The sequence below is a fragment of the Rousettus aegyptiacus genome, unplaced genomic scaffold (assembly GCF_014176215.1).
Source record: "Rousettus aegyptiacus isolate mRouAeg1 unplaced genomic scaffold, mRouAeg1.p scaffold_m13_p_13, whole genome shotgun sequence".
Taxonomy (NCBI): Eukaryota; Metazoa; Chordata; class Mammalia; order Chiroptera; family Pteropodidae; genus Rousettus; species Rousettus aegyptiacus.
The window spans coordinates 55,918,630-55,946,143 of NW_023416288.1; the positions used below are offsets into that span (position 1 = coordinate 55,918,630).

Genomic DNA, 27,514 nt, shown 5'->3' on the forward strand with positions numbered 1-27,514 from the left:
TTTAACCACAGAATTCCAATCTTCATATCTCTTCAGCTTGCCTTCTGCCACTCCTGCCTAATTATTTCTGAATATCTTAATTCAAACTCCCAAGAATTGGAATCAGATCAGCCTAGCCATCCAGGGTCCCTTCTAGCTCTTTTCATATTCAAATAAATAAGGTAAAAATATTGCAGCGTAGGGAGGAGTGAAGTTTGTGCCCTCACTGGCGCTTACACTCTGATGGATGAGACAGGATGTCTGTCTAATGACTTCAGTTAGTAGCAGGGCAGCAGGGCAGGAAGTGGGTGCTCTTTTTATTCAGGCGACTAGTGAGGTCGTGGTAGTTTAACGACTTATTCTTTCAAATGGTTCTGGCAGGATGTCTCAATAAAAAAAAAAATTAAGCTGTGTTTTCTTAAAGCAACCTGCAATTTTGAATTTTCAGCAATTCTTGCACCCCCATTTGGTCTCCACCAGTGAGACCTTGCTTTGTTGCCTTTCAGGAACTGGCCAGACTCTTCCTTTTTAACTTCAAGCTGGATGATTACTTCTGTGCACATATATTTCCAAGGGAAGAATTTGGTTTGTGACATTTCCAAATATTTCATGAAGTCGGTCCATTATGTGTCTCAATAATTTACATGCCATAGTTCCCTCTTGCTTTTCCATTTGTTCTTCCTCTTCTCCAGAAACATCTTCCCCATCACTCATGTGAATCCAGCGTCTTTCATGGCCCGGCTTGACTGCCACTTTCCCCATACAAACGTTACTTGGGACTGTCCTCCAGTCTTCTCCTTTGCCCTCCAGTAACACTTTGTAAGTCCCTTATGGTACTGACTCATTCGACCCTACGTAGTTTTCTGTGTAGCCATCTTCCCTAGCACAGCTCTCCCTACCTCTTGCCCTCTGCTCCACTCTTATCAGCCCCCCGAAGCTCTTGAAATATTTGCACAGTGAATAGTACATCGTAATACTAAATGGATAGCTAAGAAAGTGAATAAATAAAATGAATTGAGAAAACCCTGTTAGTGGGAGGTCATGTAGAGAACCAACTTTAATCCTGCTGTCACTAGCCCAGAGGAGACATATTTGCTTTAGGACAGAATAAGGGCTGTGAGTGCTCTCTCATACAGTCTGAAGAGAAATTAACTATAGAACACTTCTTTGTCGATGGGCACCTTAAAACAATTTAATCTGTTCTCTGCTATATACAAATTCAGTATGGAAATCTTGAATTTGAAATATATATACATTGAGGCCAATCTCTCACCCCAAAAGAATCTTCATTTTAGAAAAGGAAATCTTGAAAGAATTTTTTCCTTAAAGCGTTTTTTTAAAATTTAATGTTTCATTATGGAAAATTTCCAAGTTGGAGAAAATTGTATTTTAAGTCCCTATATATATGTGTGTGTGGTGGGGGGGGCATCAAGGAATCAATATATTTTATTATATTTCTTTTATCTCTGCCATCATCTCTACGTTTTTTCTTTTGCTGTAATATTTTCACGTAAATCCCACATATCATATCATTTCACTGTAAATACTTAAGGTGTGTCTCTAATAGATAAGAAGTTTTAAAAAATGTAAAATACCATTAACCCACCTACCAAATTTGATAATTCCTTAATATCATTTAATACCCAGTTCGTGTTCTATTTCTTCCCCATTGCCTCAGAAATAACTTTTTACAATTGATTTATTTCAGTTTGTATCAAAACAGGGTATGTATATTAAATTTGCTATATTTGTCTCTTTAGCCTCTTTTAATCTATTAGTTTCCCCACCTTCACCTTTTTTTTTTTTTTTTTTTTTAAGAAATGAAGTCATTTGTCCTATAGAATCTCCCCAGTTCAAAATGTAGCAAGTTGTATCCTCATGGGGTCATTTGAGTGTAATTTTTGTGAATTGATAGTTAGATTTAGAGGGTTGATTAGATTCAGTTTCCATTTTAGATCGAGAATACTACATAAGTGGTGCTTTGTACTTCCTGTCAAGTATTCTTAAGAGGTAAACAGTGTCTCGCCATCCTGTTTTTAGTGATGAAGATGGGAGAGTGGTCACTTTAGTCTGATCCCTCCATTATAACATTCCTCATCTGAAATGTCACTTAATGGTTTTAGTAGCTTTTGATGGTCCTTGATCAGATCCATTATTTTATTAGGGGTTGCAAAATGTTGGTTTTCTAATTCTGTCAATTCTTCTGTAATTAATAGCTGTGATTGTCTATAAAGGAGAATTTTTCCTCGTGTATGGTTACCCTGAAATACAGTTCATAGGTAGCAGAATTCTTTCCCCTGTCTCTCTAAGACTTAAAATGTTTATAATTTGACAAAGTAGCTGTAAGACACACTGAATTCTAACACATTAAGACCCTTGAAGGCTGAGCAGGAATATCAAAAAAGAATCAATGCTTTTACATTTTAAACGAATGGGAAAATAACATTTAATTAATTTACCAAAGTATGAATAATTTCTGCATTTCAAAAAAGCATGATTACTGGTACATCTATATCAGAAATATGCAGGAATGTAGTCCGAAGAAAAGTACAAAGGAAAATTTCTGTGAGAAACCTTTGCTTAGTGCCCAGAAGTTAAGGACAGAGGTGACTTGGGCTCATAGGATGGGGAGCCAAGTGAATTCTTACTCTCTTATTTGTAGTAATCAGCCGGTGCAGACCCAGCTGGAGACTTTTACCTCAACATTCCCTCCTCTGTTGGACTTTTCCTTCCCATCCTCGAATAGATATCAGGTACTTGGTTTTTACTTTTTGGTGGGTTGAATGATTTAAAGGTGGGGAAAAGTACTTTGCTACAGATGAGTGTGTGAGTGAAAGAACGAATTGCTTCTGTAAAACTCTTGGATCATGATTCAGAGGTGGACATCTGAATGGTGATTGTCACTGTCCCAGCAGAGGACTGCCCCCTGCAGGGCACCTTGTTGTCTCCAGGGTCCAGCCACACAGGGTCTCAGTGGGTCAGACTCTCATCACAACCTCGTGAGACAGATACTAGTATCTTCCTTTACCGATGAGAAAACTGGAACTCAGAGAGTAAAAGTGACTTGTCCATTGGTTGGAGTTAAAGAGCTGGGAGTCACACAGACTGTGCCTTACCTCCTCGCCTAGCCTGGCTGGGGCAAGACTTTCTGTATTGTTTAGCCTCCACATTATGCTCCATTTTGGGGTGCAGGCTGTTTGCTCGGGCTCCATGGGCACCACCACTGCCTCTGCCCCTGCACTGGCATTGGGCAAGAAACCCGCCAGGTCACTGAACTAAATCAGACACCTCAGGGGCCTCCCTTTGCTGTTAGCCATAAGTCACCCTGAACAGATGGGCCCAGTGCCAGCTAGTTCACTACTAGAATGAACTGCCACATGGGGAAACCTAACCCAGCTTATCCCACCTGTTTTCTGAGGCCTGGCAAGGAAACCCCATAACATGTGGACATAGTGTGCTTTAAATGTTTCCTGTTTCACGTTTTCATATTTAAAAAATTTTTTAGTTGTCAGAGCTCAATAACCAGGATCCAGAATATGTCAAAATAAGCGAACATTTTAAAGCAACCATGAAAAATGTCAAGATTGAAAAGATAAAGAGGATCAAGAACACACAGCTCTTGGATGCTTTTGAAAGGTTGGTGGCCACATGATCAAATTTCTTTATAGAAAGTTTGAAAAGATTGGTTAAGATCTGTCCTTTAAGACTTGCATTCACTGATTTCTGTTACTGGTCAGCAGTTTCTTTAGTCTCTAGTTTTCTTTGTGTAAACTTGAGCTTCTCTCTTTCACCTTTAGTTTTACAATTCAATGGTTACATGTGTCCGTCATATAAGTTTTCATGACATTTTATAGCTGTTACCTTAATGTTAGTAGCTCCCTTCTGAACTCTGCTGAAATAATATATTTAGACAATTAGACTGTAGCTAGGATTAATGTTATTAACTAGAGTGGGAGAGAAATGTTCTCAGTATTAAGTTTTACATTTCCTGTATTAGGAAAAAAATGAAGATGCAGACGAAGAACGAACAAATGCTATTTTATGCAACAAACCGTGCCAATGTGGATTTTATCTGTGCGAATAATTTTGACTGGGCCTCACATGGAATTCTTGAAAACAGATTCGGAAAAGGTTTGTGCTGGAATAGAGCGGCCTAGCTAGTAAAGTCATAACGGTTCCATACATGCTTCTCTTATGAGGTATATGTAATTATTTTGTATTAACCAGAATATTCAGGCTTTCACAGTGATGGAGAGAAAATAAGCTCCCCTTAACCTTAAGTGCCCAAATTCAAGTGATAAATTGACTCGGGACTTGATTGCTACACCTTAGCGTGGCTTTTGTCTTCTGTGATTTTTTGGTGGAGTCGGGGAGGGGGAAGGACCAAAGAGTCTCTATACCTGTTGGCTACATTGTCTGCCATTACTACTCAGTTCTGGCTATGGCTCTTCCTGACCATGTCCATCCCTGCAAAGCCCCTGGGAGTAGTCTTCTATTGCCACTCATGGATTTTCATCCAAGGTAGGAGAAGAGGCCTCTCCCCATTTTGGGTGACTCTGGGACTGAAGTAGCACAGGTCTGCCTACACACAAAACCTTTCCTTTCTTTTTTTTTTAACTCCTAAACTCCTTCATGCAACTCTTAGAAACAAATAAACAAACCCACAAAGAATTGTCTGTCTTAAGGGAACAAGTAATGATTTATCAATATTCAGATTTGGCTCAAGTCATATAACTAAAATTAAATTCACAGAGATAGCCCAAGGAGCAAGAAGCCAATCACTTGGTCTACAAATATTTTTGAGGGTCTGCTATATGCTAGATGCTGGGAGCATAATGGTGAACAAATGTCCCCCTCCCCCCCCCAAAAAAAAATATGTCATATAATTAATTAAATGAGTGCAAATGTGCAGCTGCTATAGTGGAAAAGAACAGGACCTGTGGACCCCTAACCCAGTTGGAGAGGTGTTCCCTGACAAGCGTGGAGTGAGGGACAAGTGGTATGAGGTATGGCCACACAGGAAAGAGTTCAGACTTGACTGTGAGGGCACTGGAAGCTAATGCAGGCTTTTAAGCTGGAGAATGACTCAATGAGAATGTCATACTTTTATGAGGTTTATATGCTTCACTAAAACTTACCGAGATATGGCTGTAGAAAGTGGAGTAACCATCTTGAGTGAAATGTAACATGTGTGAAATTTAAACCCATCAGTTTCTCAGAGTCTCTCTTATGTCAGAACTCAAATATCTATCTTAGAAAATGGAAGTACGGTATAAATGTGTTTCCAGTTTGGGCCATAACTGGCTCTGATAGTGACATACGTGATGCTTAGTCTTTTTCTCCTCTTTTATAAACAGAAGGGTGCTCAAGCCCTCTGAAATATATTTTGATGGTTTGATAGTGTTACTTACTTGCTATCATTTTTCCTTTAACTTGGGAAATGGGGGAGAGTTGTTGACAGCCAAGAAGATACCCTCATGCAGCAAGGATGTAGCCTGCAGCTCTCACCGATAGGCGAGGTGTTTCTCCAGGAACTTTGCCCTTTTTCCCCATGCCGCCCTCCTTTGTGAAGGTCAGGGAGTGATCCTTCTACTTGGCCTGTCTCTTGTTACGAAGAATTAGGAGGGGTTTTTGTTTTGTTTGTGTTTATTTATAATGTCAGTGTTCTGTTCCCATCAGCCATGATGCTGTTATTCCTGGCTAGATAGGCCGGTGTGAACCACCAGGCGTACAATTTTAAAAGGTCAGGCAGTTATCCTACAAGAGGCCAAGCGGTAGATCTCAGAGATACTGCTACCTGCCGAGGGAAACCAAAGCCCCTCTGGCGCGCATGTGAGACCACTCCGCGAGGCTGTTATCTGTGTAATTTCCTAGAGACTGCGTTTAAGGGGTATTAAGTGAATAAGACATGCCTGGAAAGATAGAAGGGCTCTGGGCTACAGCTTGGTAAACAGGAGCTAGAAAGTGGGTATCTTTTGGGAGATGGAGGATAATCATGGACAATGTGTTAGTGAGAGAGGTCATAAGAGCTGTCCTTGGGCCAGAACTGATCAGTCTGGATGGAGGACAAGAGCCACAGCAGTTAGGTAAAAGCCACTCAGCTCTAAAGAGGACACTATAAAAACTGAGATTTGAATAAAAGTAGAAGAAAGTAACATTAGAAAAAGAAACACATTTGGGCGGTAGCTAAGCAAAGGACCCGTCCTGGCACAAACTGGACTTGAAAGGCTAGACAGGAGGCACAAAAAGCCAGGAACATATTTCAGATGTGAGGTCCAGCAAGGTTCACAAGGTCTATAAAACTGCCCATGATTCTGCAGCCCAGGTACATCAAGATGCTAGCTAAATGGTTAGAAAGAAAGAAACAAAAATGTTATTTTTAAAGATAATATGGGTGTCTAGATAGAAAAAAGCCAAAAGAAGCTACAGAGAATTGGAATGCTGGTGCTCCACACAGGAAGTGAGACATGTGCTTCCCTCTGCCCCTGGACCACTCTGGCGCCTCTTCACTTCTAGTCCAGGCCCGGGGTGGTGGGGCCTGAGGCCCCTGAGCGATGGAGGCAGAGCTAATGGGACACTTTTTGACTGTCACCCTAGAGAGGGTACCTTCCCTTGTCTTATTCATAGTTTTTTTTTTTTTTTTTCCCCCTAGTTAAAGCCCTTTATTTTTGGCAATGCATTTCTAGATCCTATTTTGGTCATCAAAAGCTGGCCAAGATTCTTCCTTTCTCCCTATGAATTTCTTCTAATGATTCTAATACTCTCTAAGGCAAATTGTGTGTCTGGCTAAATAAAAGATGGTTATTTATTTTTTAAAAAAATTGTGAGAAAAAAACCACAATGCTTTTGACAGCATTATCACGTTACATCAATTATATTGAGTGAATTGAAAAACGAATAAAGTAGGTTAAAGAAAATCAGCATATTGTGAAATTTGAGTGTGACCTATGGAATAAAGAAAAGCTAGCTAGGCCAAAAAAAAAAAAAAGGAAAAAAAAAGTGGGAAAAGAGCGTTTATGGAGATGAGAGACTGGCAGAGGCCTGGGAGGCTGTAGCTAGAGCAGCACATTTAAGGTGTGGTGGGAATGACGCAGACAACGCCGGAGCTGTTGGCTGGCCTCAGATCCCGATAGGCTTTCAAGCCATGCTAAGGGGATGGAGTTTTTCCCGGGGGCAACGGTAAACTGTCAATGACTTTAGGAAGGAATGACGTGATGAGGATGGATGGGACCAAGACTGAAGGTGGAGAGAACACTTGGAGGTTGTTTAAAGAGGCCAGGCCAGAAATGAGGGTGGCTTAGATGTAGGTAGTGGCAGAGGGATGACGTGGATGTTGGGGTTCAGGGGATCTAGTCCCTGTATTTGCAGCTAAATGGAGTTCAGGTTGTAGGAAAATGGGCTATAAGGTAGGATCATTTGAGCAAATGTCGATTCCAAATTATATAAACATGATTTAAAAACTACTGATACGTCATTTGGAAAGTCAGTCGTTTAGGGTAATGGTTACTCTTTTCTGAATGGAGAGTGTAGGACTATAATACCTGTATAAAGAATCATTTCTCATCAACTTGACAAGTCTTCCATTTGGTTATCCTTGATAAACAAAAATAATTGAAGAATCACATCAGCACTCAGGCTTTCTTACAAAATAGGAAAAAAATAATTAAACAAATGTAAAAGTAACTCAGTGCCATTAAAATGTATGTACGGCTATCTCTGAATGTTGAAAAATAGGTTTTAAGACTTTATCAAGCAATTAAAATGCACATCGAAGAAAAATATGAATGGAATTCCTGTCTATTGATGTAATCCCATTTTAAGTCAAATCTCCTTTTACCTGTAACTCTGTACTATTTATTTTACACCTTTTACATGCATAACTGGAATTCATGTACCTGGAAATGTTAGCTTTCTGGACCATAACTCAGAATCTGAAGGAATGAACAACTGTGTTATGGTAGCCTGAGTCGTTGTCACCAGATTCCTGTACTGAAGATCATGACTGTTTATCCTTGGAAGTGCTTCAGAATCCACTTAGCCTTATTTCAGAAAGTGTTATTTTTTTCCCTCAGCCCAGCAAGTATGTAGTGTGGGAGTAAGATACGAGATACAGGCAGCAAGAAGAAAGTGAACAGCTTTTAAGTGGGGAATGAGGAAAAATGATCTGCAAGACACAAACACAGCTTAATATGTATATTTTTTATCATGCTGTGGCCATTAGTGTCGGGGTGACGGTTCTATCTATCCGTCTTTATTAGCTCCAGAGGGCAACCCCGTGTTGTAACACCATGTGTCAGAATTCCTATCTACCTCTCACACATCAGTAAAAGAAAGGGTAAAATGAGTTTGTTCTATTTTTTTATATCAGAAAAAGGTATATGCTATAAATTTCTTTCCGAAATAGCTTAAATTGATTAAGAGTTCTGGAAATTGAGGTAGGAGGAATAGTTCTTTGCAGACACTTAAGAAATGACGTGTGACTGATGCAGAGAGATGGGTAGCGTGATCCAGAAAATGTAGTGGGTATCTGGCACAGTGAGAAGTGACACAGAGAATGCGCAGCCTCTGCCCGCGTGCGCCCCTGGAGGCTGTGGCAGGGCAGTACAGGACGCAGCTCTGCCTGTCGAGCCGTTCACACTGAGGGGCTGGGGTGAAGGGTCGTGGGCAGTGACCGAGGTGAAGTGAGTGGTGGCCAAATAGAAATGTGGTGGGTTGACAATTTTTGTTTGTGTCACAGGCATTTTCCAGACTTGTTTTGGTTACACATCAGTAAGAAAAAGACATACAATAGGAACAAAAAAGATGAAAAAGCACTTCAGAGAAAAAGCATATGAAATGTGCCAATAAGTATATGAGAAGATGCTCAATGTCATTAGTAGTCAGGGAAATATATTTTAAAATCAGATTTTTTTTATTTTGACTAGTATATTGATAACGATTAAAAGGATAGATGATATCCAGTGTTGGTAAGGATGTGGAGAAACAGGACTTTCTTCATTGTCGGTGTTAACATTTTTATACCGCCTTTGGAGGGAAATTTTCAATATCTGTCAAAATTTAATATGCTCATGTCCCTTGACTCAGCCATTTTAGTTTTGCCATCTGTTCTACGGAACTACTTGTATGGGTTCTCGAACATAATTTACTAGGATGTTCTAGAAGTTTTTGGTAAGAGCAAAAGTGAAATCAACTTAGGGTTTTCATTGATACAGGAATAGTTAAATTAAATTATGATACATCCATTATGATGGAATCCTATACAGCCATTAAAAAGAATGATGGGGGTGAGATGTACTGACATAGCAAGATTTCTAGGACTAAAGTGGAAAAAAATTTGTGGAACAGTTCGTATAGTATGACCTATTTATGAATAATTAATTTAAAGTAAAACCATTTCAGAGTATATGTGCAAGATGTATGTAAATGCAAAGAAACAGGTGTGAGAGAATTCTCACCAAGCTGTTAGCTGCGTTTAGGTGGGCAAGTAGAACTGGAAATGGTAGGTGAGTATAGGTGAACTTTCATTTTTTATTCTGTGTCATTGAACAAACAAAATAAATGAAAAAGTATTAAACATTTGTTACTATAAATACAACATTCATCTTATTAATTTTTGCATAGAAAATCAGACTTTGCAATGTATACTCATTTCCTTTAAAAGGGCAGGAAAGAAGCTGGCAATGATAAAAATTGGACATTTTAATTTGCCAGGAAATTGTCGATCTGCTGAGTATGGAAACATCAGTGATTATGAGGAGTTAGTTATTCTAGAGTTGAAAAGGCTGAATCAACTGTCTTTGACAAGCGTTGCCAGGGCCAATTGCTTGCTCATGCTACGCCTCTCCCTTTCGCATTTTCCAGGACCTTCCCATCAACAGTAAATGACCTTTGTCCCTTACAATATTTAATGACCTCTGCTGGAATATTTTTAATGCATTAGCCACAATTTAACTCATCTTGCGTGAACTGCACGAACTGGGCCACTGTGATATCGCCACTTTGGCCATTGAACCTAGTGGCTCTCACCATCGCTGTGAGCTCCGCACAGCAGTAGATGTTTCTGTTACTTCATTAGGGTCATACACTGTATTCAAGTTGACTTGTATAGCAAACATGTTTTTAATTACAAGGGAAGTTTATAAGTATCAGCCAGGTATTGTTGACATACGCTTAGTCAATGCCTACCATCCAATTATGTGTAAACAATCTTACAAATTGCATACCTTCTTTTATAATTGTTAACCTTTTTTTTCCCCTGATTATTTCTAGGAAATCACTTCTCAAAAGATGCCATCTACTTTTACAAAAATTGCCAGCCCGATCCCAAAAACATCGTTATGTTTGTAGCCCGAGTCCTGGTTGGCGATTTTATTGAAGGGAAGATGAGTTACATGAGCCCTCCTCCACGGTATGACAGCTGCGTGGATACAAGGTTTAATCCCTCGGTTTTCGTCATCTTTCAGAAAGATCAGGTTTACCCAGCGTATGTGATTGAATATACCGAAGTAGACAAAGCCTGCGTGATCAGTTAGAAAGGATGAACACAGCATCACGGAGGATGAATCGCCATTTCGTGCACTCATCACACCAGATCGCCCCAGATGTTATGCTATTTTACATTTTCCTGCCTGGCTATCAGATGCCTTAGGTCGGTGGTTCCCAAACTATGCTGCGTGTTTGGATCATCTAGAAACTTAAAAAAATCCCCATGTCCAGAATGCACCCCATTCCAACTAGATCACACTGTTTCTGGGTGAGAGTCAGCTGTGAAGATTCAAACGTGTCAAAGTGTAAGAACCATTGTCATAATGTAAAGACTGATTTCTAAAACTTCTATGATTGCAGCAAGCGTTTTATCCTAACTACTCTTTTAGTTTACTGTATGGCATAGTTTCGTTTTTGTTAAATTGAGAAACAAATTAATTTGGGAAATTGGAGAGAAATCTGAAAATGCCCATTGAAATAAGGATGTAAGACAGTACAGCCTTGGATAGAAAATTGTGAAAAGTTGGCAGGGGGTGCTTTGGAATATGTGGTTGGGGGGGGAATAGTAAAGGTAATTTAAATGCTATTACAGACTTAACTGCAGACTATGCCTTTGTGGCTACACTGATTTGGGGCACACATTTCATTATTTCTACGTTTATTTAGAGCTGAGAAGTGTGGCTCAGAGAGAAGCAACCAGCTGGAGTTATTGGCCCATTTGGCCTATTTAAATAATTATGGTAAGGTAGACATTTATATTCTAATCAATATGATTCCAGAGCAGGCATTTTTCAGGTTAGACCTTTATGAAATGCCTGTATTTTGGGAATACCGAGTTAGAATAACCAGAGTCACGCAAGCATGATTGATAAATCTGAGTGCTACTGTAGTTGTTGGCTGTGACCGATAAGGCTCACCCTAGGAATCAGGAACAGGGCTAGCCTATGGAAGGATGGGCCCCCTAAGGAGGCAGGGTTTGTTTCCTGGTGAACATAGAATCAGAACAAAGAGAACAGGTCCTCAAACAGGCCTTGTACCTGTAAGGGGCCTCTTTTTCTAAATATAATAAATTGTATGGAATTGTAGTACAATCAATTTTTAAAGCAGTTGAGGTGTTGGGACCAAGAGTTCCTTCCTTACTCTGAATCATGGTTTTCTTTTCAATTTTCCTTTTTCAACATTCCATACAAATGGCCAAAATCTCCTGTTATAGTTCCTTCTAGCAGATCTGTTACAAAAATTAATTAGCATTAGCGATTTTACGTTTTATATTTTCAATCAGTGCAAAAGCGTGCTACAACTCCTTGGATTAAAGAGCTCTACCTGTAACAAATATACAGAGCTTTTTTAGTGTAGGGTTATTTTCTGGGAGGCTTGCCACAAATAGTTACTCTCATTCACTTATTTTTTTTTTTCTTGGTAGCTTCCGTTTTGGAGTTTTCCTTTCCTGATCTTGACCCTCACGTTGCAGAAATGCAATTTATCCAACTTTTTCCGACTGCCTATTCGATATCTCTAATTGGATATTTCATGGGCATCGCTAATTCAGCATGTCCAAAACGGAATTCTCAATCTGCATCCCCTAAGCGAGCCAGTTCCTTCTTTATATAAGGATGTGGTATCTTCATCCACACATCCGCTCAAGCAGAATTCCAGAAGCCATCCTCGACTTCTTCCTCTCCCTCCCCTGTGCATCCAAGCTGTTCCCAAATCCAGTTTTTCCTCTTAAATATGTTTCCCCTTCTAAGTTGTTCTTTACTTAGCAGCAAGGATGGTCACATTTTTAAATTTTGTCTTTAGCCATAATCTTTCAAAACAAATATCATGCTTCAGAATGAAGTTCAAAGTCATTATCATAGCCCCACATGATCACTCCCTTCCCTACCTGCCTGCTCTCATTTGTTTTCTTCCACACAAACCACTCTGGCTTTCTTTCAGTCCTTCTGTACCCCCAGCTCAGTGGTTCTCAACTAGCATTCCTGCCTTTTTTTTTTTTACCCACAAATACTGTATAACCTCCACTTTATGATCTTCAAACTGCAATTCAGTGGTTATATACTCTAGCTACACACAATTTTACAAAAAAATTAAAATGAAATAAAATTAATATTAACATAAGAGGGAAATAAAAGTTACATAACTTGGACATGACTATACTGAAAGACCTAATTAAGTAGGCTGCTGTTTATACCTACTTACAATGAGTGAATTTGAACTTAAAAGAAGGTAGGAGATCAGAAGCTGTTTTGTGCGGAGAAGTATGAGGAATTGAAACAGGGAAATGAGTGAACATTAGAACAAAAACTAGTGATGCAGTCACTTATTTGCATATAATACTTATTTCTATAAGAGCGAAATAGCCTTAACTGAAATAAAGATACTATGCAAGAAAATCTACAGGTTGTCGAAATGGAGAAAATGAGGAACTATATTGTGCAGACGAGCTGTAGGTCATACACGAATGTCTAGTGAGACATTCAAAATTCGTATAGGGTGCAGAACCATGCCTTGCTGTGAGGAACTGTCCAAAGTATTGCCAAACGTTCAGCATACTTGGCTCTCACATACTAAATGCCAGTAGCACCCTCCCCACCCCCTAGTCGTGGTGGCAACCACAAACCCAATTAGATCTAGTCATCTTTTTCAGAGCAGATGTTCTGTGACATCCCCTTTGCTGTCCTGAGATGATTCATAGATAATACAATCTACTGACATACATGCATTTCTTAAAAAATCTTACTGCCCTATCTCTATTGTAATGAAGAAACAGAAGGGAAGAAATTTATAGTAAAAATAAACTGAATTACAATATGTAAATGCTCAGGCATGAATACGCTATACGACATCATGACATAAATATTTACTCCTACTTATAGTGGATAGATGTGGATTTAAGAGTCGACAGAGGCTACTTCCTGTAAAAGAAGTACAGGGAAATGAAAGATAGGAAGTGTGAGTGACTTGAGAATAAAGGCCACTGTTAGGGTAAGTCATAACAGACCATATACCTTATCTGTATATGGTAAGAGGAAGAGCGAAATTACCTTACTTTAAATGAGGACAATAGGACAAGACAAATTACAGGTTGTCTAAGAGGAAAAAAACATTATATTCTCTCAGTCAAGCTGTAGGTCCTACATAGATGTCCAGCAGGACATTACAAAGTCGTCTAGGTACAGAATAATTCTTCGTTGTATGGGGCTAACCCGTACACTGCAGGGCATCTGTTAGCCTTGGCATCCACTCGATGCCAGTCATAGCCCCCAATTATTATGAAACCAACAACCAACCAATTTCCAAAATGCCACAGTGAGAACCACAGACCAGTTAATATATAGCATCTTGAGATTAGCTTGTTACCTCCATAAGGAGTCCTGTAGGTCAGATTGGATGCTTGCCTCCCAAATCTCCAGTTTTTAAAATATTTTGTGCCTTGCAGTGTTCATTTTTAGCATCTATCTAACTTGACGTCTGCTTTCTTTGTTAGAATGTATGCTCCTTGAAGACTGAGGTAACCTGTCTTGTTCATTGTGCTACACCTGATACCTAGCTGAATGCTTGATATGCTGATAACATTGTATAAATTTTGTTGAATAAAGTAAGCTCAGCTATTTATATTTCGGTAGTTGTATTTCTTATTCTTCAAGCTCAATTCAAGACTGTCTAATAAAAAGAAAGCAATATTAATTTTTCTTTGCTGCCTTTGTTTGCTTCATTTGTAGGTATCTCTGAAAAGATAATCAACCTCAGGCACCAGTTTATTCAGTGGAGGACAGAGGATATGTTTTGTCCCTTCCAGCGTTATCATTCCAGGACTCAGTGAGCAAGGAGTCTGTAGCACACTGTCCAGGGAGGGCAGGGTGGTAGTGATGGAGAAGCCCATACAGTAGGTTGGCACATCTTTTGTCTAGGGACATAGAGGGGGAGAGGCTGAAATCTGCTAACACTTTTCTTTCTCTGGACCCTGGGGTAGGACCAGTGCCAGGCTGAGGCATAAAAGTTAAAACTGTGAATGCTTATTAGAATTGTCCTTTTAAAGGTTACTCCTTTAAAAGCCCTTCTCTGTTCATTCTTTTTTAATCGCAAGGCTCTGAATGGAGAGAGAAAGGAGGAAAATCCCTATATGGCAGCATAGATATGATTAAAGTGAAGGCAAAATTGCCATTCGATTTGGATCTCAATGTAGATAAAGCTGTGTAGCCAATCCCAGTGCTGTCAAAGCACCCACATTCAGATACATGCAAATGCCACCAAACTAAGCGCGAACAGATGTTTTGAGTTTTTCCAATTAGTTTTTTGTTCTATTTTTTGATTCACTTTGTCATAGCAAGTTCTCAAGTTTTCAGAAATGTTTGATGTTGCTCTTCCCCAAGGTTCTATCCTCCCACCTCTGCTTTCCATTTTTGCTGAGTGATCTTATCAGTAGGTAATTGAGTGAGCTTCAATTACCTACTACTTCGATTCACTCAAGTCTGTATTCCCCTCCATCTTTCTTAAGCTCTTGATTTGTATGTATAATACAACTGTCTAACGAGCATCTTATTTTGGATTTTCCACTGCAAACAACACAATAAAAATCGAGATTACAATCCCGCAAATCCCGTTTCTCTTCCATTGTTCCTTATTTTGCTTTTTAAGAAATCCATTCTTATTGCCGTCAGGGGTGTTTCCAAAACACCTATCCTACAGTATTGCCAGATACTGTTTTAAGTTTGGGGATACAGTGATGAGACAAATGAGATTCCTGGTTTCCTGCACTTGAATTCTACAAATGTATAAATAAATAAGTAAAATTATCAGTGATAAAGTTCCATGCAGAGACTGGAGAGTTACTTCAGATTGGGAGGTCAGGAAAGGCTTGCTGAAGAGAGGACGTTTACGCTCAGAGTTGAAAGACAAAAAGGAGACCTCTGGATCAGGAGGAAAGCAGGGGATCATGTCATTCTCCAACTGAAATTCCGTAAGTGGCTTCCCGAAGTCTTCAGTACATAAGTCCAAACTTCGTAGCACAGCAGAAGTCTTCCAGGATCTGGCCAATTGCCTACTTCTAGCTTCTTCACATGACATTAACTCACTCAGTCCTCACCACCACCCGGTAAGATAGCAACTAGGCTGGCTGAGTTCCGGGAATGTGTCTTTTTCATCTTTGTACTGTCACTGCTTAGCAGTTGGCTCAATAAATGTTCATTAAATGAGCATAATATTGAGTAAAAAGACTAGCTGCTTAATAAATGTACAGGTCTAGACCTGTGCTGTCCATCAGAAATATAAAGTAAGCCACAAGTGTAACTCACAATTTTCTTATAGCTCCATTAGAGAAGTAAAAGAAGCAGATGCAACTGTAATAATTATCAATTTAACATGATTAACATAAAGTTATTAATGACATATTTTGTGTTCTTTTCATGCTAAATCTTCAAAATCCACTGTTTCACACACATCTCAACTTGGACTGGTCATATTTCGAGTGATCAACAGCCACGGCTCGTGGCTACCTCCTCAGAGACCTTCTCTACCTACCAACTAAGGCCACCCAGGCCTGCACCTTCTACTACATGACCAAAACAAACAAACAAAAAAATCAGAGATATTCTAACTTAAAATTACAGCGAGCAGGAGAATGAGAGAAAGAGACAGAACAGTTAGCCTGTTGATAACTGTGGACCAGCTTTGACAAGACTTTCCAGGCGGCAACTTCCAGACGGCTAACTTAGCCAGTCTCCTCAGAACCGCAGGACACTCGGGTTATTTGCACATGAACTTTCCAGTCTGCTGCCCACAGCCAATCACAGGAGGGGTCACTTTTTCCTTGCAACTAGCCCCCCACTTCACCTTCTCCCATCCTCTTTGTCTACGGCTAATGTAAATTCTTTCAGACTGGCTTACATCCCTCCCCTCCCTACGTGATGTGTAAAAACGCTTGCAAAACTCCAGGACGATGGCCATGTCCGTTTACCTAGCCATCTGGGTTAGATTCCACGTCCCGAGACAGCTCTTCCTCTTCTTTCTCCTCTTTATGCTAGCAAAGGGCCTAATTAACCCTTTCTTTTAGAAAGACTTACAGCCTGGAAGTTAAAATTTTTTTGTTCAATTCACTACCTAGTTCATGTTCTCTGCAGCCCTTAGTAGCTCCTCAAAGTCTCTCCTACTGCACGAGCCCTTCTGGCCAGCGCCTGGGGCGGAGGAAGGGCCGCCTCGGCCCCCGCCCGCCCTTCCCGGGCCGTCCGGGATCCCGCTTGGAAATCGTGGACGTGACTGGGAGGAGTCGGCCCGCCTCGGATTTCAGAGCTGCTGGCGCAGGGAGTCGGGCCGCGACCATGGCGGAGCCCACCGTGTGCTCCTTCCTCACCAAGGTGCTGTGCGCCCACGGCGGCCGCATGCTCCTGCAGGACCTGCGCGCCCACGTGGAGCTCTCGGAGGCCCGGCTCCGGGCCGTGCTGCGCCAGGCCGGGCCCGACCGCTTCCTGCTGCAGGAGGTGGGGGTGCAGGACGGCCTCTGGGGCGCCGAGGCCGAGGCGGCGGCCGGCGCGGGCGGCCCCTCGGCCTGGCGGGTGGTGGCCGTGTCCTCCGCGCGCCTCTGCGCCCGCTACCAGCGCGGCGAGTGCCAGGCCTGCGACCAGCTGCACCTCTGCCGCCGCCACATGCTGGGCAAGTGTCCGAACCGCGACTGCTGGTGAGGCGGCGGGGGACACGGGGCGGCGGGGGACACGGGGCGGCGGGGGGACCCGGCGGCCTCCCGGGGCTCAGGCTGCGGCGCCATCGCCGCGCGCGAGCCGCGGGCCTGGCGCGTCCACTGGAGGCGGGGGACCCCAAAGAGATGAAAACAGAGGGGGTCGTTCGCCAGGGGCCCGGCGCCCCCTCGGAGAGGGCGGAAGGGAAGCCTCGGGAGGGGGCGCCGGGGCGGGGGGAGCTTCGGGGAGGCCTCCCCGCGCTCCGCCCGCTCCTGCGCAGAGTGAGGCGGAAGGTCGGCTTGGTTCGGGTTTCTCGCCAAACTGCAGCCCCCCGGCCTCCGGACCCTTCACGGGGGACGAACACGGCCGGGACAAATCGGGATCGGGACTTTGGGGTCCTTTACTCCAGTGCGCCTTTGGGGGCGTTCGCGGATCCTGTCACCACCCATGCACCGTGTACGCAGAGAATGCCTCTTCCCACACAAAGACTCACAGCAGCCAGTCTGTGCCCTCTGGGTTTAGAAAGCCCGACCCAGTCTGACTGATGGCGGACGATTTGGGAGAGGGCGTCCGAGGCTGCCTCCTGACCGCAGTCTTCCTCGGGTTACGCAGGCTCCCCAAACGCGGGTGGGGGCACACTTCTTTGTTAACAATGGTGGACTGTGGGGGGCGCGCAGCTGTTAGGTGTGGAGAAGCCAGGTGCAGTCACCTCCAGAGCAGGTGGGCACGCTCTGACAAGGCATGGGACTGCGGGAGGGGGTACCTTTGACTTTAAATTATCTTGATTCAAAATGAAAATGACCCTGGGAGGGAAGTCGCGTCAACTCAGCTTTCTTATTATCAGAGCTTATTAGGCTGTAGTATCTGTGAATTCATGGCAAATTGTTCAAGTTCACAGGCAAGTTGAAAGCAGCCCTAGGCAAGGAATTTGACAGACTGGCCCCTTCTTCGTGGGAGCCTCTGATGCAGTACTTTGTGTTCCAGGTCTACCTGTACCCTTTCCCACGATATCCACACACCTGTCAACATCCAAGTCCTGAAAAACCAAGGGCTTTTTGGCCTCAATGAGGCCCAGCTTCGGATTCTGCTCTTACAGAACGACCCCTGCCTTTTACCAGAGGTAAGTCACCAAGATGTCACCGTCATATATTGTCTGCCTAGTGAAAGAAATCACCAAGAGGAGAACATCATGTCTGCTTACAGAGGGACAGCCTGAGGTGTATTGGGGCCGGGGTGGGGAGGGCTGGGGAGTTATGGTACCGTCCTGATCTTTCTGGAATCTCTGCTTTTACTGGACTCTGTTGGATACACAGGGAGAGATGGACCTGTGTGGGATAGAAATAATAATAATGACTACTGGGTTTTTGAGTGCTTACCGTATACTTAGCAATTTATATACATTAGCTTATTAATAACCTGCCCCCATTTTACAGGTGAGGAAACTGAGTCAGATTAAAAACTTGGCCAAGGTCACATAGTAAATGGCATATTTGAATTTAGGTCTGACTATGAAGCCTGTGTTTTGTGAATTGCCTGTTTATGCTTTTGCCTATTTTTCTGGTGAGGCATTTATCTTTTCTTGTTTATTTATAAGATGTCTTTAATGATAAAAATTCCTTTTTTGGTCACATTTGTTATAAGTATTCTCCCCCATTTACTTTTTTGGGTGCCTTAGATATTAAATTTAATTGCTATTATAATGGCAAAATTAGTATGTGTGTATCTGTTTAGCTAGACACAAAGAATTTTTAAAAATAAAGTAGTTGGAATTCCAAAAGAAAATTTTATGAGAGGCCACCAGTTAAAAGTAGAGTTTGCTAATCTGGCACAATGATTCTATCACAGACACCCCCAAGTGATGTGGGTAGCTCATGACTGTGGTCCTATCTTAACTCCAAGGTACTGCAGGTTCTAGAAGGGAAGGAAGTCACACAGCTGGAGGTATGAGCTGAAGCCTCTGGGTACAGACTTGTCAAAGCAGCAGAGTGTGTACCCAGAAGGCAGTACTGGAGTCAGCCTTGGGGGCCAAGATACTTCTCCTTGGCAACCATCTCCTTTCTCATTTCAAGATTTGAAACCAGGTTAGGTATGTCATGAGCCAGATATGTTCCAACCATGTTGCCAGGAGGTACACAGTGTCTAGTCATCTTTTTTGTGTGTGTCCGGATTGACAGCCTGACCCATCATTATAAAGTTCCCCATCAGGTGGTTCTTGCTGCCTGGGACAAACCCAGTTTACATTAGTTGTCCCAATGTAATCGTTAATAGTGCTCCCTTAAAAATGCCCTTGTCAGGTTGACGAATTATCTGTTCACACTACCTGTCTAGGTGGGTTCTCTGGAGTCAGAGCCTGACGTGGGGACGTAGGTACGTGTGATATCTCAGAGGGCGCCTTGCGAAAACTCCATAACGTATCAGAGACAGAAGCAGGTTACAAGGACGGAAAAGCTATGAGCAGGGCAAAGTCTGGCCTTGACTTCATTCGTGGTGGGGCTCTAGAGCAGAAATTACACTGAAGAATTGGTCTAGCCTGAGGCAAGGGGTCAGCCTTTAGTACCTCCATGGGATTCCCTCACTGGCTGCAGCCTTTGGGAGAGGAGGACAGGTCCACTGAAGGCCAAAGTCAGGAGCAACTGTGTGTTAGTGACAGCTGAAGTAGATCCAGGTGGGGGTGCTGTAACACTACCCATCTGCCTAATGATTTTAAAAGCCACTGAGGACCGGAAGTTGCCATTCAGAGAAGCTGTCAGTTTACTGGCTTAAAAGATACAGTGAAAAGCGATGTTTTCAGTGTTGCCTCATTTCTCCACAGGTCTGCTTACTCTACAACAAAGGTGAAGCACTATATGGTTATTGCAGCCTCAAGGACAAGTGCAGCAAGCTTCACGTGTGCAAGTCCTTTGTCAGGGGAGAGTGCCGGCTTCCGAGATGCAAACGGTCCCATCAGCTCATCCACGAGACATCCCTGAAGCTGCTGCAAGACCAAGGACTGAATATCCCCAGCGTCGTTAATTTTCAGATAATCTCTGCCTACAGGCACATGAAGCTGCACAAGATGCTTGAAAATAAAGGTGAGACTATCAGGGATAACAGAGCACTATCCACAAGGCAGTTTTGACCTGAAAGTGAGTCAAGGGAGGAAACACTTTTGAGTGCGTTAAGTGCTTTGTCCTTGGGGAACCAGGATGGTCAACATTTTATGATACAGAACTGTGATTCTAACCAAAGGAGGGAGGGATGGAGTTTATTTTCAACGCTGCCAGCGGATAGCACTTGCCCAGGTGTTTGAACAGCCCAAGGGGAGCTCCTTGGTAAGTTGGGGATCAGGAAGTAAGTAGACCAATCTTAACAGCTGTGTTAGGAAAAACGAGGAGGGAGGTGGGCCAGTGAGGGTAAGGATAATATAGGGAAGGCTTTCTTTTATTAAATTGAATTAAAGTTTTTTTTTCTTTTTTAATTGTTAGGAAATTACAGAAAAATTTGAATAGGAGACAGCAGAAATAAAAATTACAGATGATTCTACTCTAATCCGTAGTAATTGTTACCATTTAATTGCAGGCCCTTCAGTTTTGTTACTATAGAAATACCTGTCTAGTTGTCATCGAAGTCTGTGTTAGTTTAGTATCTTAAATTTTCTCTTTATACAATGTCATAACTATCTTCCCATATCGCTGCACAGTCTGTCACTTTTTAAGGTCTGTAAAAGGTGGTTTGGTATCTTTTCATTGCAGTGCATCTAAGTTACTTATTCTATTAGATTCGCCTGTAGCCAGTTTCAGTGGGTGGCGGGTTCAGGAGAATCATTGATGGGAAAACCAAATCACCACGGTCGGGGTCTCTAAGCTTTTACTATGCAGTTTTCTTATGTTGGGATGGGAGTGGGCGACTTCGTGAGCGGGTGGTATGAGGGTAGGAAGGGCTCTGCGTGTCCCAGTGTCACAGACATCTCAGGAACCCCGGATGGCGGCAGGACCTGCTGCTCTCTATGGGGCCTGTCATTATCTTTGTCTGGTCTTGTTTGGTGGGTCTCTCCTAACCATGAAATAGTTTCTTTCTGCTTGCTGATTATGTGTGTGTGTGTGTGGGGGGGGGTATGTGTATTTAATATATTTTAAATCCAGAAGACACGGACTCTCGAAATCCAGAAGACATGGACTCTCGTCTTGAGAGCTGCTTACCTGGACTGATGCTGCCAACAAAAAATGAAATTGAGAGCAATGAAAGGAGTCTTTGGAAACCTCATCTTTTTCTTCTTTTTAGATAATTCAGCTGCTTCTGCTGAGCATTCACAGGGCCTTGAGAAACAAGGGGGGCGCGTAGCCGGGGCTGCAGAAGCTTGTCCCCTGGCTTCTGTCCCTGCCCAGTCGGCCAAGAAGCCATGCGCAGGTAAACCGTAAAGGATGCTGGTGACATCAGAAGCTCGTCCAGTTGGAAGGTCTGAAAACAAAGCTTCTGTTGAGCTTCGATTCTTAACCATTTATTCATTTAATTGTTTCTTAAGAATGGCCATAATAATACCTACCTCACAGGGTGTCATGAGATTAAAGAAGCTAGAAAAGGAGATATAGGAGGATAAAATTGGGCATGGGTGGTTGGGAAGGAGTTTGCACGTTGAGCAGAGAAAGGGTAAAACCTGGGGGCAGGCGGGTCAGTGCAGGGCAGATGGTGCGGATAGCAGTTCTGCCTGCAGCCCCTGGGCTCTGGCCCCAGGCCGATGGGCCAGAGAGCCTCGAGAGGCAGGTTTCTGGGGACTTGCTCTGTGACCCAGCCACATGTTTTTCTGTACGCTCATATACACATTTTACACGATGGTATTCACAGAGTACATAGACTTTATATTCTTTTTTTTTTTTTTCACCTAATGTTTCATAAGCATCTTTCCGTATTTGTTCACATTTATCACATATACTCATTATTATGTACAGATACACTAATACATCATAGTTTACTTAACTGTTTCCCTTATTCTGGGATACATTGATTCTTTCTAACCCATTTTGAATATAACTCTTTTCTTAAAATCCACACAATATTGAATTTTTAACGTTAGTCTTTTGCTTAGCTTATAGTTGCTAAATGATGCTGTGTTATGATTTGCATTTCCTTAAATTTATGTACAAGTGGATATTTTTCTGTGTGTCTGCTTTCTGTATGTCTTTCATTTCGTGCATTTTGTACTTGCCCTTGAGTTACTGGCCCATGTCATTACCTCCTCTGTGCTGGTGCGGGATGGATGGCCTTTCATTAGGCTCCTTAATTTTTATATAAAAGGATGTCAACCATACTGTGCTCATACAGTATCCAACTCCTGGGGATCCATCCTCAGCCAACCCTAGAGAGTATAAAATTTTAGGGTGCTAACCAGACATTTCTACCTCACTCTGTTTACTCTCCATCTCTCACCAAACTTTTACTAAAGCCCAGTTGCTATGGTTTCAAGGATGCGTAATCCATTTCTCGAAGTTGTATCCATTCTTTTATGAATCAAGATGGACCATCAGTGATGTCTATACCTCGCCCATTTCATACCGGCTTGCCTCTTTCTCCCTCTTTTCTTCCTTCACCCACCCCCTATTTTACTGAGAGGTCTGAGTCTTTGTTTTCATCAAAGGGTGCCACCGAGAAGCAGCTTTTATGAAATCCTTTTCTGTGTTTGCTGTAGTAATATCCCCAAATGTCAGTGTGTAAAGGGTTTTTAAAAAATATTTAACCGTCTTGCAATAATATAACATTTGGGAAATAAGGAAGGATAAGGTAGTGAGTTTTTCATAAAGCTAAATTTCTTTAAATTTTTTTAAATCATGAAATGCTATCTTCTTTATTGAGGAAGGTGTGCAAAAAACGTCCTTTGTGAAGGGAGAACTTGCTGTGTTTTTGCCTAACGAACAATAAGAGTCATGAACTTACGTTAATATTTTCACTTTGGTTGTCGTCAACAGTATTTCTGAAAGCCCTTAACATCCTACATATTTTGTTTCTTTTTTCCTGCTTCTGATTGCTCCTGGTGCTAATTTTTTTTAAAAAATTATTTTTTCATTTATTATTATTATTTACATTTTGTCCTTTTACTATGTATATTTTTGTTGTAAGCCATCTTAAGCCCTTCATGGAAACAGAAAAATTTATAAAGTAATGTGTAAATCCATATCCTTTACATTACCAGACTTGGTAGGCTTTTACATTATTGTGTTCTTTTTATATACCTTATAGTTATGCTTTTATATATGAAGTTATTGATCCTCTGTAGTCTTTGTTTCAAAATTTGATTCAATTCTATATTATTCTGCTTTAATCTTAGTTCTGTTGGTATTCATTCCGTAAAAATATTTTATGTAATCATGCCTATCTCTCTTATTTTTGTCTGATGATCACCTGTTAGAGAGTATCATGTTAGACTTTGAAATAAATTTTCTTTGGCAATTTATTGGAGCTTATGAGATGAAGCTGCACATCTCTATGCTCCACAAAGTCAACCTGTCCTAAACTGAATGATGAATATTTTTCTAGACTTTTTCTTCCTTTTGTTTGTTTATTTTGGAATGTCACTGCCTAATGACTTAAGCCAAAAACCTGCAAATTGTCTTGTACTCTTCTTTCTCCTTGTTCCCTGTATCAAATTGATTATCAAGTGCTGGAAAGTTTTTCCCCAAAATCTCTCAAATATTTATCCTTCTCTGCCCATTTCTTCCCATTCCCTACATCCTGCCTTGTTTCAAACCCTCATCTCCTCTTGCATTTATTCCATAGATGCAGAATTTGGTGGTTTTCATGCCTCGAGAGTGTTTTTGTGGGAGATGCCAGGTGACTCTCCTTTAATGATAGTAGCTCCATTTTAATTTTTAATATAAATAGGGTTTTGTTAATTTCATTGATCACTTCACCTACCTTCTCTCTCTCTGCCTTCCATCCTGCTGTCTGATCGATCTTTTGAAGTCCAGACCAAATCATTTGCTTTTTGCTGCCATAACCATCATTGGCCCCATCATGTAGGGTAAGAGTCATAAACTCAGATGGCCACAGGGACCAGAAAGGTGAGTCAATGGATGAAGTGAGCTGGATGTAACAGGAATGTGAAAAAAGAAGAGGTGCTGTGGTAAATTGTCCCCTCTAAAAAGGCCAGCTGCCTCTTGTTTCCATATGGGAATGTGGGCCCAGTTTGTCATATTGTTCAATTGGACAAAAGAAGCCAGAAATCCAGATTTTTCTGAGAAATTTTCTAATTTTTAAATATCAGCTTTTAATTGTGTGTACTGACCTACTTGCAAATTTTGTAATGTGCCATTTTATCTTGTGACTCGGTGTTTGTAAACAATGCTCCTTCTAACTGTCACTCTTTCTTTCTTCCATCTGCCTCAAAACCTGGCAAAATTAGATTCTTTACAATGCCGATTTAACCTTTCCCAAGAGTGTTTCCCAAGACCCCAAGAGCGTTCTCAAAGTTCTAGCACAGCCCTTATTACATTACAGCGCGATGCTTTGTGTTTGCATTTCCTAGCTTTGAGCAAATACATTATTTATCCTTCTTGGTAATTCTAACACTTGATAATTTTTTTTTTTTTTTTTTTTTTTGGCCATGAAACAAATTAAACTCTGCATTTGAATCCAGTGAATCAGTATCGTATTGGTCTTCATTGTTCTTTTTTCTTCCTACATATATATTATTTTATAATCAAAATAATCTTTTTTCCCCTAAGGAATGTGTAATATAAGATAAAAATCTTTTTAATGCTTTAATTTGAATTCCTTAAGTCTAAAATGAACATTTTAAGAAACTTATGTTCATGGAACTAATTCTTCCCATCAAGTAATTAACTCTTTTCATTATTGATAGGTTTCTTGATCTCTTTATAATTATAACTTGTTTTTGTTTTTGTCTAGGTCTTATCTGGCTTTTAATACATTAATTCTTTCTTGGATAAATACATCTATATTGCTATTCAATATGGGAATTTCTATCATTAGAATGTTATTTTAAAAATATTTGTATTTTAGTGAATTGCCTTTGTTCTAACAGTGTTGAAAGGCCTCCTTGTTTGTTCTTTATATGAAATCATAGCTGCAAAAATATTTGTTTTTCCTTATGTATTTCTGTTTTGTTTTGTGTTAAATAAAGTTGTGATAAAAAGATATTTTTTGATATTTCTTCATTAGATATGAAGTTAATTGTTAGCTTTGAACAGATGCTCTCTATTTAATAAGGGAAGTGACATCTATTCTTTGTTAGAAGCTTTTAGTCGGTTGGTATCTTTCAATATAATCACAGAATTTTTATTTTAATAATCTAATATGATTATATTAATGGTTTTCACTATATTAAAACAGCCTTAAATTCTGAGTAAACTCTACTTGATTATGGCATTATATTCTTCTAATGTTTTTTTCTCTAATTGGTAACTTTTATTATAAGCGTATACATCTATATACATTTATAAATAAAATTCATTTATAGTTTATGTGTGTATGTAGTAATTTTTTGTTTTTATTGCTTATATGCTCAGAGTATAAATTTTTTTCTAAGTGCTGTTTTGCATTTTTAAAAATCGATTTGTAATGTCATTATCTTTATTTTTTCCCAGCTTTATTGAGATATAATTAACATAACATTGTGGAAGTTTAAGGTATACAAGTTGATGGTTTAATACATGTATAGATTGCATAATGATTACTACAGTAAGGTTGGTTAGCACATCCATCACTTCACATTCATTATTATTTTAAAAATAATTACTGTTTTACTGTATCCTGGCATTATTTAGGAATATTTTTTCCAAAAAATTTTTTTTGGAAAATATAATAATATGTCATTGTGGAAATTTTGGAGAATATAAAACTACATTAAGAAGGAAGTAATAATCACCCATAATAACTATTTTATAGAGATAATCACTCACTGTTAAATACTTTAGGATATTTTTTCAGGGTTTTTAATGCATATATTCTAAAATATTGAGGGTGTACTATAAATACAATTTCACATTATGCTGTTTTGGATTTAGCAAGTATTTTCCTACATGTAATTGAAAGCATTCATAATTATATTTGATGACTGTATTATGTTTTTTATGTATCATTTAATTATCCTATGTTGTATATTTATCGTTTGCTACATTTTAGTACGTAAATCTTTGCATTTCTGATTATTTTATTAGAATAGATTTCTAGATTTGAATATACTGTTTCAGAGATATGAGTATTTCGAACCCTCAAAAAGTATTTCAAAATTGTCTTTGAGAGTGGCTGTACCATTTATACTTGTCATTAGTATGGAAATTGCCTCTCGCGCTACTCTTTCAGCAGCATGGGTGTTAGGCACATTCCGATGAAAGAGACGGAATGCCTTTTGTTTCCTTAAGGAGTTCTTCTGAGCAGATATTTAGAAAAATATGTTGGTATTCATTGCTACTTAATTACATGTTAAAGGTGATATTTTAATCTGTGCAACAACATGATTAAGCTATGTGCAATTTCTGTCTTACCTTCACTGAGGTTTCCTTTTAGCTTTACCTTTGCATAGTCAGTTCTCTCCGTGAACCAACGATCATGCATTCATCTCACAAAGGTATAAAATTGTACTCTCATGGTGCCTCATAGGTGCTCACTCTCAGATGTTTATCTCCCAGATAATTTTTTCTTTTATTCAGAAAGACATATCGTGAAACTGCCATCCTCTTATACACATGGCAGGCTCTTAGTTCATTGATATGTCTGCTAACCTGAGTTGGCTCTACCTGCTTTCAAATTTTGAAGAATTTGGCCAAGGAGAACTTTGAAGTGCCTCTGATAAAGCTTTCTTTGGCTTAGATTCTTCTCCAGGTCCTTAAAACCAAGCCAGGAAACACAGGCAGATGTTCCAGAAAGCGTTTTCTTTGTTCGCCCTCTCTGCTCTGTATGTTCATGCTTCTCCCTCTGGTCTCCCCAGGTGTTGGGGATCCTGACAACTGAGTCTTGCTTTCTGGAACGATGTCTAGCTTGGCTTCTTTGAGTCCTTACATTGCTAGCCATAAGCCCATGCACCCACTTTCGCTCCACTTCTCACACCTAGCCTGTCAGGCGAGGTAGGAAGGAGTTAGATATTTAGCCAAGTGGCTGCATTCCTGGTCTCCTCATCACTCACATAGCTGGCCGAGATAGTTCCTGCACTGGAGAACAAGGCACCATGATAAGAGATTGCTGGCTCCTGGGGCAGGTTACTCTGTTAGTCATCTGGGTGATGGAGACTAGAGTAGAGTCCATATCATACAATTACCCTGATGGCACAACCCACCACCTTCTTCCTCTGAAGAGAGTCCAGTGAATGTCCAGACTGCCCTAAGTCAAAAATCTGGGTTCATACACAGTGTGAAGACATATTATTAAGATTAGTTAGGTCATACTGCAAC

At 40.7% G+C, this 27,514-nt stretch overlaps 2 protein-coding genes across 3 annotated transcripts in view; both read left to right on the top strand.

Annotated features, from left to right (window-relative positions):
* Window positions 1–14,081, top strand: part of ZC3HAV1 (zinc finger CCCH-type containing, antiviral 1) — a 47,909-nt gene extending 33,828 nt beyond the window's left edge. The window contains exons 10-13 of one of the 2 annotated variants that reach the window (XM_016161894.2): window positions 2,642–2,732; window positions 3,485–3,615; window positions 3,977–4,110; window positions 10,249–14,081. In XM_016161894.2, coding sequence (XP_016017380.2) covers window positions 2,642–2,732; window positions 3,485–3,615; window positions 3,977–4,110; window positions 10,249–10,511 — 619 coding nt within the window. In that variant the 3' untranslated portion in view covers window positions 10,512–14,081. Of the gene's footprint in view, window positions 1–485; window positions 1,361–2,641; window positions 2,733–3,484; window positions 3,616–3,976; window positions 4,111–10,248 lie in introns of those variants that run through there. The other variant, XM_036230836.1, reaches the window with a different exon arrangement.
* A 192-nt stretch (window positions 14,082–14,273) lies between these two features.
* On the top strand, window positions 14,274–25,264 carry ZC3HAV1L (zinc finger CCCH-type containing, antiviral 1 like). Its single transcript, XM_016161895.2, has 4 exons — window positions 14,274–17,137; window positions 18,120–18,255; window positions 19,948–20,206; window positions 21,396–25,264. Exons 1-4 carry the CDS (start codon window positions 16,782–16,784, stop codon window positions 21,530–21,532), a joined length of 888 nt encoding a protein of 295 aa, XP_016017381.2. The 5' UTR covers window positions 14,274–16,781; the 3' UTR covers window positions 21,533–25,264.
* The last annotated feature ends 2,250 nt before the right edge of the window (window positions 25,265–27,514 follow it).

Excerpts from the sequence above, each read along its gene's own strand:
- ZC3HAV1L (XM_016161895.2), top strand. The coding sequence starts at position 16,782 with ATGGCGGAGCCCACCGTGTGCTCCTTCCTCACCAAGGTGCTGTGCGCC. Across the intron at positions 18,256-19,947 it reads ACCCCTGCCTTTTACCAGAG|GTCTGCTTACTCTACAACAA; the intron begins GTAAGTCACCAA and ends ATTTCTCCACAG. Across the intron at positions 20,207-21,395 it reads CAAGATGCTTGAAAATAAAG|ATAATTCAGCTGCTTCTGCT; the intron begins GTGAGACTATCA and ends TCTTCTTTTTAG.